The following is a 22,258-nucleotide window of genomic DNA, read 5'->3' as shown; positions in this document are numbered from 1 at the left end:
GCTTAAAATTCAACAAAAATATTTTTTTCTTGTAAATAAAGCTAATCATTTCCTTCCCACAGGAAATATCCAGAACAACTGATAAAAGTTTTGGGTTGTAGCAATCTTTTAGATGTTAGAAGGGAGAGTTCCTTCCTCAGACTTCTTTTATTTTGGACTTGGAATACTCAGTTCCTTTTCTTTTAATCTTATATGCAATGTTACATACTGTTTCTATTCAGGGGAACTTGCCCAACTATTTCTTAAAATGTGTAGCCACCAATCACTGGCACTTAGCAGAATAATCACTTCCACATCTTATATAACCCTTCAGTGAGTTTTGCTTGTTGCATTTGTATCAAGCTGCTCACCTCTGTGCAATCAGGCACTTTTTTGCCTCTCTGCATCTCTCGAGATGGGGCACTGGTTTGCTTTCATGCACTTCATTTTCTCTGAAGTTCAGTATTCCACATTAATTCCTCCTGGGTTTTAGCTTGATGCTGTTGGATCACCTGTGCCACCTCCCTGATTAGTCTGACTTTTGATGACATCTACCAGTCTGCGAGTCGTGTCTGTCCAAGTGGGACCCCCTGCAGACATCGACCTTACTTTCTATTCCAAACACATGAATGGATCTTCTGAACAAGAACCATGACATTACCTCAGAAACTGCACTGGAAAAGTGGTTTTAGATTCCGTCCCCAACCCCCAATTTTCTGTTAACAGTGTCTTCACCATATTTCCTTAGCATATATTTAATAGTTCATTTGAAGTTGTATAGCCACATATATGATGGTAGGATTACCGTGTTACAGCTCTGCCTCAGTTCTGTGCCCGTATCACTACACAACATGTAAGAGTATAAATCCACATCTCCAAAAGTAGAAATTACACCAGCCTAAATTATCCGTGACCTCATTTTTAAAACATAAACGCATCTGCCTCCGCTCTCCCAAACAATGCCAGCTTTCACTGCTCATTAGCCCAGCCCTCCCACAAACACCTTTGGCAGCGCTACCTCACTCCTTTGCCAAGGGAAAAACACCGACAAATATTTCCATCCAGCTCGCAGTTGCTGCTGGAGGCAACAAATCACCCCAAGGTGCTTCCCCAACGTGAGGAGCTGCTGGCGGGGCAGCAGGTGAGCAGCGCATCCCACTGGGAGAGGCTGCGACGCTGCCCAGACCCACCACATCCAAATCCAGCCCAAACGTATCTCAACATGTGTTCTGAGTACAATTAGCACAACTATCCATGCAATATTAAAGTGATATGGTGTTTGAATAACAAAATATGTGTACTACAAGTACCTGGGCCTGTCATCCTTGCATTCTACAAATAATTTGTTATTACAAAATAGCAAATTGCTTCTGGTTTTAAACTAGAAGAGGGGAGATTCAGGCTAGACATGAGGAAGACATTTTTCACAATGATGGTGGTGAAACACTGGCCCAGGTTGCCCAGAGAGGTGGCAGATGCCCCATCCCTGGAGACATTCAAGGCCAGGCTGGATGGGGCTCTAAGCAACCTGATCTGGTTGCAGATGTCCCTGCTTATGGCAGGGGGTTGGACTGGATGACCTTTGAAGGTCCCTTCCAACCCAAACAGTTCTATGATTTTACAATTCTATGAAAAACTACAGGATTCAACAGCAGGTATACAATATAAAAGTATTTATTAACTTTCATGAAACAGAATACGGCTTAAAAAAAAAAATCTTCTTGGGTCAATGTTGAACTTTTTCCCTTTGCCCTAAGAAGGCGAATCAGTCTCTCACAGCTATTAGGGAAAATTAAAAAAAAAAAAATATATATTTAACCCAAATACAACCATCTTATATAGAAAGCTAAATGTGAACTCCGGGCAACATAAGTCAACCAGTGCATGGAAATCAACCCCTGCCTCTACATACAAACAAAGACATATAAAGTGGCAGAGATGATCTATCTCTATTATCAAAACTTCTAAAAATGTAAGTTTTTAAATAAAACATTTGCTGGGTGTAAACAGTACACTGCATAAAAACATAGCTAAAGAAGTTTAAATGTATCCATTATTTAAAGCCCCAGGCCTAGCTTCATCTAATCCTGTATGTATTTCTCCTGTGGATTCATGAGCTGATCACACAGAATGCTTCCAAAAAAAACCCACCACCCCTCAGAAGGAGGAAATATATATTTTCCAATCTTATAATATTTAGGTTTTCAAAAATATTTTTTAAATTTTAGCAAAGCCATCTTTCAAAAGCATATTCCAATGGCAAGCTTGAAGAAAAAATTCTGCCTCTGTCAAAATAATTTGCAAACTTTATTGGATTTTTAAAAGCCTGATTACAGGACAAAACATGCATTAGGCATTTTGCTAAAATTCCAAAACATAATTGCAGAATGTCATTATATTCCAAGGGTCATGTCCATAATAAATACCTGCAGCTTAAAAGCAGCTTGGAATTTTTTAAGAGTTTTAGTATCTGAAAAAGTCAAGTGTTCTATATACCGTTCTTAAAATTCTGGCATTACGTTCCAATGGTTAAAGCAAGAAACAGCTCAACTGAAGACTATACGCAATCCCTGTCTTCTCAGGAGGTCCACACTTGGTTATACAACACCACTCTGGAAACAGCGCTTCACCAAAGCTCTGGCAACTGGCTTCTGCTTAAAACATACTCTGCCTCCTAACAGTCTTCAAAGGATTAAAACATAATTGGTTCTGGCAGTACACATGGTCAGCATGATGTGCAGGGGGTTGCCAGTGAACATGGGCCCTTATATAAAGAGCTCTTTTCTTTGTTTAAAATGGAAAAAAGAGTGGGAGGTGTGGAGAACAGTGAAATAGAAAATGACTCAGAATCATAGAACATATTTTTTGAATCAGATTATTTCAACAACCGCATATGCAAATAGAAGGCTTCAAACACAGATGGTGGTAGAGCTTCTGAATTGCTAAGGCAATTCACATACTCTTATTTCCACAACCATAAAAAAGATAGAAGCTATATTTATATACACCTTTCTAAGGATTCAGAGAATATTGCAAGTTGAACTCCAGAGAAGCCATCGGTATCAGTCTGAAAGCGATGGGGAACGGATCGATCGTGCACTGGCTGGGCTGTTGGAGAAAGCAAAGGGATCCTTTTCCTTTTCTTTACTATCATGTTTATGTTTATGCTTATGCTTATGCTTGTGTTTCTTCTTCTTTTTCTTGTGCTCGTGGTGGTGATGGTGATGGTGGTCACTGTGTTTTGAAGAGTTTGATTCTTTACTAAACACAGAGAGCGGAGCTGCTGAGACAGGGTGCATGTTCATCTCTCCTGAAGATTGTTCTTTACCTGAAAAAATGGACACAGTGAGATTAGTAAATGTTTAACTTGCATTATTTTTCAAAAATAGGAAATTCTGAAGTATTAGACAAAACCTATGTTATAATTTAAACATGCACCATACTTGGACCGTTAGCGTTTTGTTCTTTTCAGAAAAGGCTCTGAACATGCTACTAACGTTCCCGCACCACTGACAGTTCTTACAGAGGTAATTGCTCCCTCCTCCCTCAGAAGTGTAAGCGCATCCCAGACAATTAATAACTGCAAAGAGTTGAGAAACTGCAAGTTACACTAGCTTCCAGAAATTCATTTTTAAACAGAGTAGGAAGACCACTATACCAGGAATAATGAAAATATAACTGCTTATGAAAACTACGATATGAAGTGCAGGCCAGGCATATATAAAGCGCAGTTCTGGGATGTGAACTGCTTTTAGTCAGGAGCTAAAGCTCCCTGCAAGAACATGCAAACCTTTTGATACTGAACACAAGAATTAAATTGCTTTTTCCAAAAATTGCATCTTACAACCAATTTAGCCTATTCGAAAGATTATAGAAAGTTTCCATTTCCAATAAAGACAATTACACCATCTTCATTAGTATATATTTCACAAATACACTACAACTCCTCACACAGTGAGTAAGCCTGGTATCTGCATCTGAGGAGAGAAAATCTGACCCATGACCTTTAAATTCCCGAATCACTTTCTTATTCTTTCTTTGCTTCATTTACTTGTTCATTATTTCAGACAAACTGCAACAGCTTCAACAGTAGGGATTAAAGGCGTAATCTACAAAAAACATTGTTAATATGGGGAAACACCTGAAAGGTCAGCAGGCTCCAACTCCTTTAGGCAGAAATTGTATCAAATAGCGTTGCAAGAATGTGCTTTAACTACTAGATCAATGTGGAAAAGCACCATCAGATTTTGGAGGCAACTACTCCTTTAAGTCTTACTAAAAATGGGTTTTCTTCACAGCTATTTTAAATGTGGATGATATTTTTTTTCTCCCTCCGTCCCCCTCCAGTTTTTGGTGAAAACAGCCCTGTTAGACAAGGAAATACATTGTTTTGAAATTATATTTTTCTGTATATTTCAAAACAGATTTTTTTTTCCTAGTACATCTTTTTGTTTGGCTGGTTGGTTTGTATCTTTAAAGTCGAGAATGTTTCATCTTGTCATCTATGGTAATGATTCCTGGAAGTCTGAAGATCCAGCTCCCTGTAGTATGACAAACAAGCACTGAGAACGATTTCCATGCAATCTTTCCAGCCTTATCCAAAAGATTAAAAACTGATTCAATCAAGCACATCTATAGGAAAGTTTATAGACAGTACAGCTGTTCTGGATTTTGTCTGTTTTTAAACATGGCTGGAAAAAACCAAAATGTACATCTGTAAGCAGTGTTCAGAAGCCAGAACAGAAACAAAACATTTTCACAGTGAGGATAATCAATGACTTGCTACGGGACACGGTGAAATCTCTATTGGTTGAAGTCTTAAACAACAAAAGTGACGTATTTCTAGAAATGTTTGGGCTCAACCCCAAGATGTGAGTATGGTGCAATACAAAACATCTGCTGATGTTACAAAGGAGGCAGAACTAGAGTACAATAGTTTCCTATAGATTTTAAATCTCCGATATGTATTTTTAAACAACTTTAATTTTTATTTCATCAGAACTATACAATAGCAAGCTTATGTTAGCAATGCAAAGACTTATTGTTAGAACTCACAGTGACTTAGTGATTTAGTCCTAGAATTAGGATGGACTCGATGATCCTGAGAGTCTCTTCCAACCAAAATGATTCCATTATTCCGTTCTATGACTTTATTTTCTTATGTATATTATGGCAGACAGGAGATATGCACACAATTGCAAACTTCCACTTGTTGACTTCAATGCAGTTACAACAACTTTTTCCATTGTTACCCGGAGCATCTCTCAACAATGCAGACAGCATGCAAATATACTGTATTTGATGCACAATTTAACAATTTCTAATTATGTTTCTCCTACCTGTACCTAAACCCATCCCTGTAACCTGAGCCCACTCCTCTAAAGCACACAGCTTTTCAACAAGCAAGAAAATTCTCCTTAGCAACTGCAAGGATGCAAAACCAGTCCTGACACAGAAGACAGAACAGTGGAAAAAAGGAGCATATCTGTCTCATGCCATTAGAAAATGAATGGCTGGAGGCTGTATCTCAGCAAACCAAAGCACACAGTATTTGACACCATTAAAATAGGCTACAGTAGTTAAAGGTGAACTGCAGACAACACAAATGCAGCTTCTAGTACCATAGAAACACATTGTGGGAAAGAAGACCCACCAGCGTCTGTCCAGAAGAGATGTACAAAAGATTATCCAAGGTAGGGAACACATTCTCACATGGTCTCAAGCTACTGGCACATGATGCATTAAAACACAGAAGGCAAACTGAAGTCAACTTAAAACAAAAAACACCCCACACGACACAAACCTTTAAAATTTCAAAACTCCATTAGTTCCAAATTGTGAAATTATTTTTACGTGGCAACTGAACCTGTAAGTCTAGACACTACATCTGTAACCACCTCAAACCAAAGCCTAGGCCTCTGAGCTTTAAAAATTTTAACCCAGAATAAGTGGTGTAAGGACATGGGCTTAAGTCTGCAGGGATGATGTGGCAGAGGTGCCAAGTGCCACCAAAGACCAAGGTTGCAACCAGAGCCTCCGGACTCTCCGGCACCACCTGCCACTCATGCACGTTCCCTGGCGTTGACTGAACCACCAGCTCTGCTAAGGCAACAGGGCTGCACTATCTCTTCTTTACTTCTTTCAGGTCGGCTATTAAAAAAATCCATTATTTAAAGCAGTTAAACACCACTGAGCGGAGTAAGTTGGGGAGCAAATACAACAGGTCTAGAGGGGTGGTGATAGGCACCTAGAAACTGAAAAAGGCAGGGAGATCTTCAGGAAGTAGAGTAAAGGGATCCAACTGCACCTCATGGACTCCTAACACTTAAGGAGACAGTCAGTATTATTAATATGGCACAAATGTCAACAAGAAATGAAAGAATGTCATTAAAACATATACTTTAAGTGACCCAGTAGTAAGAGTACACATACACTTTCTTCATAGAGGTCAATGATAGCTATAATCTGTTGCTTTTTTAAATGCAAAACCAAAAAAACCAACAACAAAAAAAAATCAATATCAAAGTAAAAATAAAAAAAATCTAGAAAATTTCTTCCTACTGTAGAAGAGTGCTTTGAAATTGGGAATCAAATATATTGATCCTGGATGATGGCTCAGACAGAATGCATGCAGACTACCAAGCTCAGCTGTCTATGAAACAGACAGGCCTGGAAAAGCTTTAAAAAGAATTTTACAGCTTTGTACCTGTAAAATTCACCACTAAACTCGCAGAACACTTTTTCTTCATTTTAATTTATTTTTAATTACTATCTACTTAAAACTGATGCCAAACCAGGAAAGCAAGGCTGAATAGGAATTACTTTCCAGGGCACTAATATAAGGCTCACACCTAGGGGGGTGATGGGGAACCCACTTCCCCTGGTGGAGGGAGCAGGATGGGAACTCAGGCTTCTCAAATCACAAAACCACCCAGTAAGTGGAGGGTGAGCCCAGCAGCTGGGTTCTGAAGTGGTTAGTAGCATTTCTTGGAAGAAAAGGCACATACATATGTGTACCCCCTTGGATCTCCTCCAGCTGGGCTGTGGAGGTTCCCAGGTAATTCCTGGCTGTGCGGTGTTCCCACCAGCTGGGCAGGTGTTGGAAATGAGCCGGGATTAGTCCCCACCTTGTCACTGGGACCAATACAAGTGCTGTAGATATCATGAGAGAGAATAAAATATGCAAACACAGAACTCACAGTTTAGTTTAAGAATGAAAGGATTTTAGATCTTGATAAGCAACAATTTCTGTCAAAATAAAAATTCCTGTCAGATAATTATAACATCCTGATCTAGGGTAAGTTTTTTCTTTCTAAGAATCATTGGTGCATGAATATCAAACAATGTTGTTGGGTACACTGTTTTACGTATTTTACCTTTATTTTGTTATTGAACCTTCACCATTTGGGAACATGGAACTTGAGACATTGACATCTCAGCAAGCTTTCATAAGATCTTCCATATGGTCTCTCCCATATTTCTGATTTTGTGTGCGGAGGGTGGGACACCACAGACTTACAGTCTCTGTTTCCCTGCAAGTACAACCTATTTAAAACAGCTGGCTTATGTAGGACTTTTCCAAATTGACACTTGTTAAAAATGACCCTATTTGCACCCTGGTTGATTGAAACATCAGAGAGGGAGAAAACTTCACAAATCCCAGCAGAGGGTCAGGCCCAGGGGTCCAGTGCTTCGGCTGTGGGTGCTCCAGATCCCGCCACAAACCTCCTCTGGGAAGACAGGGGCACCAACATGAGCACGCGAGCACTTAAAGGGCTTCTCCCAGAGCCCAAAGAAAGCTTCCTAATGAGAAAAATAACACCCTCCCTTTGCCTAGCAGTTGAGCTGCAGCTCTGGCTAGCATTTTCTCTAAAGAAAAAAACATTAAAAAGGCTGTAAACATCTTGAAAACTGTTTTGACAATTACCATGTTTTTCCTTATTTCAACTTTTCTTTTTTCAGTATTACCCTGGAAACATTCAAGACACACTGTTTTTTAATTTCATGCTGTGTTTATGCATCTGCTGAACCATCAACAAAGCATACACAGAAAGTTACCAAGCATAAATAATTCCAAGCTTCCACAATGCAAGTGTCGTGTCATTTGTGTTCAGAAGCAGAATCTTCAAATTGTATCTCTCTGAAAATAGAGTTATCAATTTTCTGTCTAGTGGAATGTTCTTTTATGGATCATGAAACAAAATTTCAAGTTCGAGAGTGACAAGCAAAGGTCTAGTTAAAAACAAAACAAAAACCAAAACCACAACAAACAAACAAACCAACCCACAACCTATCCAAAAGTTCTCCGAGGATGTGCTAAACACATCAGTTAATTTGGCTTCAACATAAAAATTTTAACTAGTTCCACCTGACTTCATATCTTTTAGTAGTATTTATATACAGATAGATAATCACTATACCAAAGGATCACCTCTGCTAAAGTACTGTAAAGATGAGCTGGTGATTTAACTAAAATATACTTTTTAACTAGTAACTATTTATTAACTTCCACATTTGACTTTCATTTAACAACTATATTGCTTTGTCCTTACATTAAAATAATATTTTATTTTTACCACATTTGATATTCCAGAAAATTCTAGAATATTCCCTACTCGAGAGAAAAATACTAGTTAGATCAGTAATTCAATTCAGAATACTCTGTGCCTCTAACACTTTCAGGTAGTTCACTTGAAAATTTATTTTCTAGCCTTATCCATCTTCCAGGTTTAAGAATGATCAGTTGTTTACTCAGACAGTCACAGCTACAATATTACGTTGCTTTTATTTTTATTAAATCGTGTAGTTGACACACTGCAGCCACACACTGGTGCGATTCTCATTTATGCTGTCATTTTATCTGCAGGGCTCATGTTTGTACTAAAGCAGCTTTCATGCACTTGAGGATAAAGCACTTGAAAACACCCTTCCTTGTGAAGTGTACAATGAACAACTTTCTGTTTTTGTGAGGCAAAATTATTTATAGAACCTCAAAGCCTACGAGTTACCAGTTTGGAAGCAGTTATATTTTGGGTAATATAGCTAATGTATGTGTAACAGATACTATCAAACATATATTATATTAATATCATATTTCATTAACAGAACAGTAGCGGCTTTTCCCTCCTTAAAAAGTAAAGCAAACATACATAACTGTCAGTGGTGTCCTCATATCCAAGAAGTGCACATTTATATATTTCTCCATGTGCTGATGTTTCGGTGACCAGGGAGCCACTAACAGCTGAACTCTGAGGTACTGGTGCTCTCAGAGCCAACCCTGGTAACCCTGCTGAGCTGCAGACCTGGCTTTTCACACAGTTCAGACTGAAATCCTGTTAACTGCTGTATCCACACCTGAAATGTGGTGATTTGCACCACAGGCTCAAATCTGCTGCTGTAAATGTACTGTTTAAACATAAGGACTACAGTAGTTTCCCTCTGCACTTTACTGCAGCATGTGCTGTAGCATTTCAAATCGTTCCAGAAACAATTCAATCCATCTAAATCATTATTTTCTCAAACTGTAGACAATAACTGTGATAAACAAGACCACAATCCAGTCAACACATCTGAGTGTGGCCTAGACCCTCAAAGGTTCATATACATCTACATGGTAAACAGCGTGACCTATGAGGTCACCAGTGGGAATTTCCAGTTTGATTATCCTAGGAAACAGCAAATGGATCAATACAATGGCAAATGAATTTTTCTGATCTGAGTTTAAATGCTCAGGATGCGTCCTCAAAGCCCAGCACTCGGGAATGCGATCAGAAAAAGGACTGCAATACGCAAAGATAACATCGCTGCATTGACTTTTTTTTCCTTTTGTAGAAATAAAGATAAGAGAATTGGATACTGCTTCGTATCAACCATCAAACTACCAAAATAGTTGGGATAATTCTAACTAAATGTTTATCAGTGATGACCTGTTGAGCCATAATGATGTGTAACTTCACTCGTAGATCACGCAGGCTACAACCAGGCATTTATTTTGGAAGCAGAAAAGACCAGGTCAGTCAATAACCACTGACACATACAGCACAACTTTTTGAAGTATTGTGCTTTCAGGTGAGTGAAATATTAAATAAAGCATATCTTAATCTGATTTCACCAAAGACAACAATGCATGACAAACCTTACAGACTGAGATGAGAGTTTAAATCTACTGCTTTCACAAAATCTGATCTTGAAGTGCTTTTGATCTTAAGATAAAAGCAGGGAGCATTACTACTATTCTTGATGATTTAGAAGCAAATAAAAATCTGTTGTCGCATTAGAAACGTGACCTCCCACAGCTTTAGAGGCTCAAAGGAGGTTACCATGTTTCTAGTCCTTAGGGCAATGAATAATCAATGCAACAGCATTCTTCAGACAGTTTACAACTGATGTTTTGTTTGTTTTAATAACTCCTTGAAAAATGCTGAGAATCCCTTATAACCACCAGAGGCCACAGCTCTATTATCACTGACAGAATGCTTTAGCAAGATCTAAAACATTTTCTATATGAACAACTACGAAAGGCACTGTAATTGCAGCATTGAAACCTGTAATCCTGCAAGAGTTGTAGTACAAGACTTCTTTTATTGCCCTTGCAGTGTCTCAACCCTAACTTTCATAACCATAAGCAGAAGCATACAAAAAAACTCAAAAGTTTTTAAAGGAAAATAATTTTTTCCTGGCTTTATGGGGTTTACATCAACTCAAACAAGTCCAAATTATCATTTGGGGTGGCGCGGGGAGTGTGAAAACACACCAAGAATAGACAGATACGGCAGGATTGAGACCCAAGATGAACTCCTCCTGGCAGCTGCCGTCCGCAGGCTGATGACCTCACATTTCATGTGACATGTGGGGACATAACCCACAGCTGTGAGAGGAAAACGGAGCACGGACTGAGAGCTCACTGCCTTCCAAGAGTCACGGAATTGTGGCAGATACAAGATCTTACAGATTTAGCAACAAGGCACTGAGACCATTTCGGAACCTGTTGTCAATCTATTTCACAATAAGCACTCGCTGAAGTGCCCCCATCCTCCGTCATTGCTGCAAAAACTCCAAGGCCCTCAGGAAATATTATCTGCGATTCTTTTGTAAAACAGAACACTCCTATGTGTGAATAATTTTATTTACGTATGCTTTTATTTTCCCCCATCTGTTTCTGTTTGGCATTTCTCCTCAGAAGTATGCTATTTCCTAAAGACTGAACTGCCTGTATTCACTCAGCCTGAAATTCATACATCTCTGCTTCTAAGAAAAACGCTATGAATAAGTAACAGGTGAAATTTCAGAAGCAAAGAATATCTGATGTAGCACAGCTTCTAAGCACACAAACCAAAGAAAATGAAATTAATCTGAAATGTTTCAAAATAATGCTTTTCAAAGGCTTGCTATTTAAAATGAATTCTGTGGCAAAACCCAGCTTTTGTCTCATTTACTACCTAGGAAAGAAAATGTATTCCAGTGTGCTGAATGCCTAAACAGCAGAGGTGAGAAGGTCCTTCAGCACACAAGTGAAACTCAAAGTAGCTTTTACCTGCTTGCTGTAGGTCTACAAAAGCAGCAGCCAACCAGCCATTCCTCGGCTGGTGATCAGGCTTTACCCTTTCTGAACTCCAGCGCAAACTTAATATGCAACAGTCCTGGAGCACAGAGCTGGCGTACACAGGGTCCCGTAAGTCCTATTTGTGAAGTATTTGGCAGAGTTTTGTTTATGACTTTATATTCCGCAGAGTGTGTAAACCTAGTAAAAAAATTGTTGCAAAATACCACGGAAGAGTTATAAATACTAATCCTCAGCGGATTAGCTTCACACTTGCATGCCCTGGATGTGTCATTCTTTGCCGTAACAGAAATGCGATGGTTGACCATAACACTGAGGATAAAATTCAAAGCAGTTCTGAGAGGTTTAAAATAAAGGCTGTGCAAAATTAGGCTCCTAAGCTCATGACAGCAACCTATATGCAGCCTTTCCTTCTACTCTGCTGAAATACCTATGATTTAGGTAAAAAGTTGTGAGTTTTGCTACTCTACATATCTAACAACAAGTCCATCCCGGTGGAGCTGGCTGTACAGGCACATGTCATTAACCAAAGGCCATCTGGAATCCAGAAACTAGACCTCCCTGTGTTTTATGTCCCCATATGAACTTCATTTGTTAGCTGAGCCATGACAGCAGTTACCTTCTTCTTCAAAAAAAAACTACAGAAGGAAACTCCTTAGTGGCTGGAGCATCTGCCAAGGAAGTAAAAACAGAAGTCCTAGGCCCTAAGGGAGTATGAGCCTGCAGCCCGAACCCCCTGGCCAGCACCAAGGCACCAGCCACAGCAGGACACTGGGAGCAGGAACATCCCCCAGCCTGTCACTTCCACGGGGCCATTGAACTGCCAGGGCACAGGGTACACAGATGCGGTCGCCTGTCAGCGCAGCTCACGACGGAACTGACGTTCCAGATCCCGCTGCTAAGGTCTGCTTATGTTTTACACTAGGCAACCACTGGGTAAAAACAGAAAAACAAGCAAGAGGATAATTATTCTGAATCCTACTTCTGAGGCCAAATGCTTCACTTCAGCTTAGCTCCACTGGCACATTGTGGAACCAAACTTAAGAAATATGGTTAAAATATCTTGAGAAAATGAGACCAACTATGGAAATTTTTGCTACTGACAGAAGCAAAGAAGGTGGAAGTACATCAACGAAGTTCAGTCTCCCTTAAGGTTTTTAAGAAACACTATTGAGAAGTAATTTTTCAAAGTATTTTGTGAAAAGGATTCCTTTGAAATGAAATCATTTTACTCATAGATGCAATCTCTTCAGCTTTGAAAACCCCTTCTAATCATCTCTGAGGCTTGCATGTTTTTTAACTACTGATCTTAAGTTGTAAATCATTAAAATTAGAGATTTTTTAAATTCTACCGGAATAGTCTAGCTATTTTCTTTAAATTTAATCTTCACATTTATTCTTTTTTAAATGACAACTACGGCAAAATACGTCTTACCCATTTGCTTATGAGGTTCTATTTCAGCTTCATATAATTTTATCCATTCCTTAGCTTTTCACTTTTATAAGCACAATAAATACTTGCCTTACTTAGATATGTATGGAAGTATACATGTATACAGTTATAGATAAATACATCAAAAGCTAAGTAAATGTTTTTTTACACCCTTTACACACTTCCCTGAATTCAGTTAACATTCAACACTTACCAGCATTCTGTGTATGGGAATAAACAGTAACAAACCAACCCCCGCAACAGAAATAGCTGAAAAATTCAAACTATCATTTTGCCAATAAATTTACTCGTACCTGGCGTGGATGGTCTCTCCAACATGTTCAAATGATGGTAAATAAAGGCTTGACTGTCATGAACTGTGTCCATATCAATTTCCTCTTCTTCTTGAGAGTTTGAGAACTAAATATCAGGAAAAAAATAACGAGATGATAATAATTCATAGGAATATCACTAAATCAAACTTAAAATATTTTATTTTTGATGTAAACTGGGGGTGAGAGGGAAAGGAAGTGATATCTACCACTGCAAAGGAATAAAAATTCAATAAAATTTAAAAAGGTCAGTGTCTTTTCTTCTTTCTAATACACTGTGAAGCTGTGTGAACAAGAGCATGAACTGTAAACTTTAGTTCTTGCCAGCCAAAAAAGAATCTGATGGGAAATGATTTTGCCAAAGTAAGCGTAACAACTACTGTACATATATACACAACGTGTCTTTTGTTTGAACACAGCTTTAAGGGAAATCAGCAGAAGCCGCTGCTCTTACTCTGAATACCCTACATATTGTGCAAGTTGAGTTTCCATTTCTTACTCTGATTTTGAGTTTGACTTTACTGTCTTCATTCTTCTCTAGTATTTGCCCTGGCTCCAATGGAGACCCGAGTGGCATATCAGCCTTCCTCTTCACCCCCTGCTGATGACCAGAAATGCTGGATGCTGTTTCCTTAATAAGATGATCATCCTCCTGAAGCAGCATTAAAAGACCAAAATTAGAAGATAGCAAGAGCCATGTTTCAGCCTAAAAGAGACCTGATAGCTGAAAACACTTCTGAGAAAAGTGGGTGATTTGAACAAAGTTTTCCCTGTAGTCCTGGCAAAAAGTATTTTCTAAAACCCTGTATGGATTTGTGCCAACCTCTCCAACAAACATAGTTTCTCTTTACTTCTATCCCTGCTCCCTCTGCATATCTAGCATTGGCATCTTTTCTGTCCCTCCTCACAATCATGGTACTGTTGGTGTGCAACAACGTCTGCTGCCTCTGAATAGTCTTTCTATGAATCTGTGCCTTGCAGACTTTCCTCAGTCCAAATCGCAGCTGAAAAACTGTGATAGCCTCTGATCTACACATGGGATTTAGCTAAATCTTCTTTTAGTTAGCTTTAAAAGCTAATGCATATTTTGTTGAATATGAGTCATATTGAACACTTACAATTTAGTTTGTTTGGGTTTTTTTTGATTTCACAACAATATTTATTAAAAAGAGTTAAACTGTTTTGTAAATTACTGCTTTGATTATCAAACAGGGGCAAAGGAATATAAAAATAGCAGGGGAATGTACTAAGTTATACATATAGTCATTAAAACAGGAAATGGGTGTTCCAACAAATCCAATATACGAAATAGAGAAGGAAAAATAAAGCACCTACAGAAGCAAACATAATTAAAAGCCCACTAAAAACTAGATAACATAGACTGTCAAGGGCACACGCCACTCCACTGTACTGCTCTTCCTCCAGCCTCACAAACTCTTGCCCTGAACAATTCAAATTCAATTTTCTGAAGTGGGTAACCTCAGCAAATCCAGTGTCACGAGTCTATCAGTATTGATTTTAGTGTGTTTTTGCTCTCAGGATATACAGTCTGCTTTAAAGAATCTAGTTAATCTCATGTATTCTATCACCTGTTATTGCTTTTTTCCCCTCTAATATGCATTTCCCTTTTTTCATTCCTATTATTTAAGGCAACACACTGCTGTTGTGAAACACTTTTGGATAAGCTTTGGCTGATGTGAGAAGCACCTTTATTTCATGTTACTGGTTCTTTTTTTCTTCTTTTTTCTCAAGGAAAATCAGTTCCCAAATTTTGTGAGAGTTACAGTGAAAATGGTCACCTTAAAGTAAGGGGCAGGAGAACAGAGATAAGCATGGGAGAAGATACTAGGGATGAATGTGAACTGAAGCTTATACTAACGTCGTATTTTCAGACTACAATAAGCCAGTACTGCTGACAGAAGAAGCAGCCTCTTCACCTTCCTCACACATTTCTGTCCTGGGCTGCCACAAGCACTTGTATAACTACATGATGAACTGGACCAGTAAACTGACACAGCAAGAAATAACTGTTCATAAAAAAGGTATTTTTCAACCAGATTCTCTCCTGATCCAGCTCACTATGCAGCAACAACTCTGCCAGCACAAGCGAGATGACACTATAGGAAAGAGTTAAGAGGAAATTTTTTTATTAAGGTAGCCTGTCTGCAAAAGAAGTCTGGATGTTCACCAAACCACAGCCTAAAAATCTGCCAACAAAATGTCTCCTGGTATTTAATTCTGATGTTTAGGTGCAGCAAATTAGGACTCATGACATGTTCTGTAAGTATGCGGTATAGCTCTAAATGATATTTGACTTCATCATCATTTTCTCCCCCTACTGGAAACACACCGCAAGGTACTGTGATAATTTGCACTCTCAGTAAACTTCTGAATAAAAACAGTTTAGAAACTATGGGACTGATACAGTAACAGTAAACCATCCCATTCAAAGAACAGAAAGAGTTTCAAACATGCTAATCACATGTTCACATTCTCTTTCAGGATTTACTCCTAAGCAGTTTCAATCAAATGTAGTTTTTGAAACTGTTACGAAAATTACTCATCATTTCCATGTCTGTTGAGTTTTTTCCCCGTCAATTGTTTGTCCAACAAAAAGAATTAGTCCTGCAGCAGTGGCAGTTTTTCTTAAGAAAAGTATGACTTAAATAGCTGATAAGGTCTACTTTCTAACTACACAAGGGACTATGTGTTACGACTGAAGCCTCCGAAGCCAGAAAGATATGAACTTAGTGTATGAGATTTTTCAGAAGTTGTTACAAATCCTTCAGAGCACAGTACTAGTCAGGTTCAAGCCTTCAATGAAGATGTGTTAAAGTTCCAACTTTCACATCTCTTAAAGTTGTTTAAAAAGAGGTATATCTATATATTTTAAGATGTCACACATTTATTGATAAAAGTTTTTGTTTTGGAAAATTGCATGACTTGCCTGTAAGCAATATTCTTAGTCTAATGAAAAAAAGTTTTCATCACAGCATCAAACATTTCTGTGAATCACTTCATGTCTCATTATAATATAGAAAAAGGGAAGTTTTATAAAGAACAGAAATTATGCAACTAGAAAACAAAACAAGTAAAAAGCTTGCATATGCTATGCAAAACAGTTTAGAAAAGTCAGAAAAGTTATGGTATATGCCAGCTTTTCAAGCGGAAAGAATAAAGACTAATTAGGTATGAAGGTAGCTTAGGTAAAGCATGAGAAGCCTGAACACAATATGAAATTAAATCAGCAACCAGCGCAAGGACTCAGAGCCAGCTGAATGGGATATATGCAGACGGTTTGTGCTTACGGTGTTCTGAAATCCTACTGACTGTCCGTGGTTGTTAGTACTGTTCACAGGTTCCTGATTATTTGCAACTGATTCAGGGATAATAGTTGGATTAAGTACAGCCTTCTTTTCTTTTAGATTAAGAACAAGTCCAAGCTCTGGTAATGGTAAACAAGACGGTCTGCTGAGGCCAAAAAGTGTGAAGTAGAGGTCCACAGCACCACATCGTAATCTCCAGTCATGTGAAGTTCCTGAAATCCAAAAGAGATTATTGTTAATATAGAGATACAATCTTCTCCTTCCCCACAAGTAAAATCGTTTCAGTCTTCTGAATCCCCCAGAGTGTGCCATTTTCTGTGCTTAAGATACATTTCACAGAATCACAGATTCGACTGGGTTGGAAAAGACCTCAGAGATCATCGAGTCCAACCCTTGGTCCAACTCTAGTCTGTTTACTAGATCATGGCACTAAGTGCCATGTCCAACCTCACTTTAAAAACCTCCAGGGACAACGAGTCCACCACCTCCCTGGGCAGCCATTCCAATGCCTGACCACTCTCTCTGTAAAGAATTTCTTCCTAATATCCAGCCTAAATCTCCTCTGGCAGAGTTTAAGCCCATGCCCTCTTGTCCTATTGCTGACTGCCTGGGAGAAGAGACCAATCCCCACTTGGCTAGAACTTCCCTTCAGGTAGTTCTAGAGAGTGATGAGCTCACCTCTAAGCCTCCTCTTCTCCAGACTTAACAACCCCAGCTCCCTCAGCCTCTCCCCATAGGTCTTGTGCTCAAGTCCCTTCACCAGTCGTGTTGCTCTTCTCTGGACCCACTCCAGCACTTCAATGTCTTTCCTGAACTGAGGGGCCCAGAACTGAACACAGTACTCCAGGTGTGGCCTCACCAATGCAGAGTACAGGGGAAGGATCACTTCCCTTGTCCTGCTGACCACGCTATTTTTGATACAGGACAGGATTCCATTGGCCTTCTTTTCCCTCATTATTCCTGCCTCTAATTGAGCCAAACTCACCTGCAACATCCTGTTTAAAAGGAAGGATTTGAGTTGCTTGGGTTGTAAACTAGACATTTTTAGTAGAACAAGACTGGGAAACTAAGTGCTATAATAACGTAATGAAAAATAAAAGGAAAATAAGCACACCCATATGTTTTTATTTTTAAAGTTTCAATTTTACTATTGGACAATTAAATAGAACTTTTTGTTACCAAACCTGTTTTCCACATCAATGGATTTGGTTGCACTTGCATATGTATTTCATGAAATGTAGTAGAGCCTTAAGCATGACTGAGATGGGTAGCCTCTGGAAACAGCACTGCTGGAGAACACAAGCCAGCAATGATAACGTGCTTTTTGATGTCGCTACCGTGTAATGTATTTCACTGGATACTCAATCCTTTCATTTGTATTCATACTGGAGATACGTATTCTTACTGCGCAAAGAAACGCTTCATTGATTTTGTTTTTCACTGCCAACTGTAATGCTTTTGTATCTTCTTACACAAATGCTCAAAGCACGTTTGGCACCAACCGCAACAGAAACACATCGAACATCTGGTGCAACGTTGCAAATACAGCAATTCTGGTGTTAACTCAGCCCAGTTCTCGACTGATTGCAATTTTATTGAACATATTGTTCTGCAACAGGAACAGAACTATATCTGGTAAACAAGACACACATGTGCCAACTGCCATGTTAATGCGGCAGTGCAAGATATGGCACAAAATAAAATTAAAAGATCTACCCCTGTTAATACTAAGTTTCATGGGGCTAAAGTAAGCTTAGCTTTACGTATGCTTTCCCAGTTACAAGTGTAAGCAACATGAACATCAATCTGGACATTTCTAACACTAAAATACTCTCCAAAGAATGACACATTCGCAAATATTAATTTTAGAACTATTTAATACTTTACCAATAAACAATTTACTCAACTTCCTAAACTAGTACATCTTAAAATGATATTATAAATTCCCATCCAGTGCCTCTCTCCTTTTCCAGCAGAGCTTGTAAGCATTACCAATTTAATGCAGATTAACACTGAAGAAACAAAAAGATTACATCTATCAATCAGAGTCTGTTTTCTATTGCTTGTGTCTACGTTAAATGAAAGCAACTCACTATTCTGGAATCACGCAGCTTTAAACTTGGCTACTAACTTGTCTCATATTAACAAACATTTTTTCAAGGCATCCTGGAATGGTACAGTTATCCCTTACAGAAAATAAATTGAAACATTATGTTATCCTGCTGTATAGAAATTTAAGTACTTAAAGCCCCATGAATCATAATAAGAATGTATACTCTATTTGTTACTTGCGAAAAGAGGTAAGGGTTGAAGTAACACTGCACATACTCTTGTAAGTAAGTAAGCCCTTCTCTCATTAGGATCTTTCCTAATCACAGAAGGCAAATTGAGTATTAGGTTTATAACACACTTCAAAAAATCTCACTTAAATTATCTATACAAATGTTATCCCCTCATATTTTCTCAAGTTTAGTAAAAGAGGACACAGAGAGACTATCTAATCTAAAGCAAACTATAAAGAAAAAGGTAACACAGATACCACCATTCGAGGAAATATTTGCTTTGAACATCTGGGTCAAAGACTCATCCTATGCCTAAGTACATCAAAGCACTATGACAGCAGACAAAAGAATGAAATCCAAAGTTTGGTACCCTGTGTTGCTGAGAGAGTTCTGGAGGTACATACATGATACTGAACTTTCAAGAATGAAGTTTCAATTTTAACTGTCAAAACTAAGAGAGCTCCTGGCATATTCCGAAGCAAGTCTTTAACACTTTTCTCAAAAAGCTTACAATAAGTAACAACAAAACAATCAAACAGCAACCAAACAAAAAAACCAACCTGAATTCATCAGTTTCCAAAGCTGATCTACCAAAGCTTCATTACATAAAGGGGACTCCATGTTCTTAGTAAATGGTGGATTCTTAGTCAGCATATCCAGAATCTTGTGCCTAAAAAAGAAACAGAAAAAAAAAATGTTTATTAAATCCAAATGGACACACTAAGAATATAAAGTCTGTTCTGTTTGCAATATTCTTACAAATTTCTTCAAATACAGGATTTCTTCCAGAATTTTAGCCAATGTCTTATGCTTTTAGCTCTCCTTTTTGTCCATACTATGAATAAACACAGATTTACCTTTTGGAATATAACTTAAAAATAAGAAGGTGCAAAGCAGCAGAATGGTACTAGCCATCACTTTTAACAGGTACAAAGTTTTAAGCGACATTACGTTTTTATGTTCAGTAACAATATTTTTTGCACAGTGATTTGATAATTACAACGACAGAGAAGCACTGGCAAATAAATTCCTAACATTGTGACACCAATGAATCTTTTAATGTTTATGACTAATATAGAATGAAAGGAATAAAACCAGTGACCTACACATCCTTCTGGAAAGGAACACTGTCACCTCTTCAGTTCCACTGCTGTACAAATATTCTGCACCTACCAGGTTTAGTTACAATATTTACACACTGAGCAGAAAGTAGACACATTTTCCCCACTAAACTTGGCCATGAAAACATTTTATTAATAATTATTTGTTGTATTACTCGTTATTTTAACTATTTTCCATGTTTAACCAGCTCTCCCTTTGCTGTCTTGCACATTCAGAACAAGAAAATTCTTACAGATTTTCTTTTTCTTTTAGAAGAGGTTTACATATAGCACTCAATACAAAATTTAAACTCCTCTTTAAAAAGATACAAACCAAATTAATTCTCCTTCCTAGACTGAAGCTAAGCCTTCTCTAGTGAGTCTAACTGTGTCTACTTTCATTAACAAGAATGAGAGAAATAAAACAGAGAACAATCTTGCAACTATGATCTTCCTAAGAAATCATCTATAGAGAGTAAAACTAAAATTAATCTTTGAATTTAAATGGTGGCCATAAGAACAAAGTGTTAGGGAAAAACAATTATTATGAACCTCAGTGTTCAACAATTTGTTAATATAATGAATGTGCTAAAATACCTCATGTGCTAAAATTACTCATAGGTGAAAACAAAGTTGAAACAGGCAATACTAGAAATTACACCGTATTTTCACATTATCCTTTCACCCCATCTACAGTCTAACAATTGCTTTACACTCCTTGCTGGCAAAACATTGTGTGCGCTATGTTTCAACCTTTGTCTTCTCTAAATATCATAAAATCTTCTGATGTATGCAACATCAGATTTATATACTTTATTTATGATCATTAAATGACCTCTAACTTCAGATTTCCACCATAGGGGCAGAACATAAAAGACAAAAATAATATAATGAAGAATAATAACAGCGTATATTAATTTTGGGGATGTGAACTGTTGAAACATCAAAACACACTTCCATTCATAATATATAAAATAACAAGCAGAAAAAAGCAGGTTTATGAAGAAGTTTTAGGCAGTTAAGCATTTGATCTATTCCACGAATTCCAGGCCAAGAATTTACTCAGTAGTTCCAGCATTAGTAAAAATACTGTCTCTTTATTCACTCACTAACCTTATGTAGGGTACAGGATCATTCTGAACCATAGTAAGCAGCCACTGTAGTTCTTCATAGCTCCTATCAACTGTGAAGAAAAATCAAATGCCTATAAGTATATATAAACTGGCAGGATTTTGATCAAGTAAATCACAAGTTCCTGAATTAGCATCCAAAGAGCTTGAATCACGGCAACTAAAGAAAAATTTAATTAATTATAGTGTAAATTCAAAGTAAAGGGTGGTTTACCTTACAGTGAAATAGAAACAGGCATGAAACTCTTTCATACACCAATTGTTCAATAATGACCAACTTGACTATTAGCAGGGAACTCAGCCACCCATGAGAGCTGATGGTCACAGAGTAAATCATTATCCCGATATTGTGTGCTTCCTAAAATGAACACATTCCAATATCCTTTCAACAATCAGAAGTATAATATTTTCTATAGGGAACAGAGAATACACAATTCTCATACACAGGAATCCATGAAAGATTATTATCCTTAGTTTTCTGATTAGTATACTTTGTAATTAAAAAGTATTTTGAAAGTTATCAGCACATGCTGCTAGAAAACCACTGCCTGACACTGTTGGAAAGAAAATCAGCTTGTCAGTTTAAAATTTAAATTTCATTACAAAATTCTGACTGTCAGAGTAGCATTGCAAAACAGGAAACAGTACAGGGTATAATGATACTGATTACAGAAAAAAATGAAAGAATTTTTATGAAGTATTTCTCTCAGGTGCATAATTGTAAGATTTTGCAGCAGTATTCTCTTCCCATTTCCTCAAAACAGTGAAGAACTTGCTTAGGCTTTGCTTTACATCAGAATTTGGGGTGTACTAATCATTCCTGTATAGACAGCTCCAGAAACATTTCTCTTGCTTTCCATTTTGTGGTCCTAGCTATGTACTTTTCTTCCCCATGCCTACTGTATTTTCAGTTCTCAATACCTCAGTTCAACTTTCTTTCTGATCTCAGTCAGTTTTCAGCCAACAATTTTTAAATACAGCTTCTCTTCTCAAGCCCAGTCAATTCTAATACCAATTATTTCCTTGTTATTCACTAGGGTAAGTTGCTTTTAAAGGAGGAGGTGATTATTTCAATTATACTATGAGAATGAGCACTTCATTTCTAATAAAAGTTCTT

The 22,258-nt window shown here is 37.9% G+C and overlaps 1 protein-coding gene across 1 annotated transcript in view; it reads right to left on the bottom strand.

Moving 5' to 3' along the window:
• Positions 1-1,491: 1,491 nt before the first annotated feature.
• The window catches only part of TAF2 (TATA-box binding protein associated factor 2), a 61,753-nt gene continuing 40,986 nt past the window's right edge, over positions 1,492-22,258 (bottom strand). Inside the window, 6 exon segments of the mRNA XM_080338904.1 lie at positions 1,492-3,307; positions 13,286-13,391; positions 13,803-13,955; positions 16,612-16,841; positions 19,472-19,581; positions 21,125-21,194. Coding sequence (XP_080195030.1) covers positions 3,042-3,307; positions 13,286-13,391; positions 13,803-13,955; positions 16,612-16,841; positions 19,472-19,581; positions 21,125-21,194 — 935 coding nt within the window. The 3' untranslated portion in view covers positions 1,492-3,041.

This window comes from Nesoenas mayeri (assembly GCF_963082525.1).
Source record: "Nesoenas mayeri genome assembly, chromosome: 2".
NCBI classification, from domain to species: Eukaryota; Metazoa; Chordata; class Aves; order Columbiformes; family Columbidae; genus Nesoenas; species Nesoenas mayeri.
This window is presented reverse-complemented; position numbering and strand designations above follow the sequence as displayed.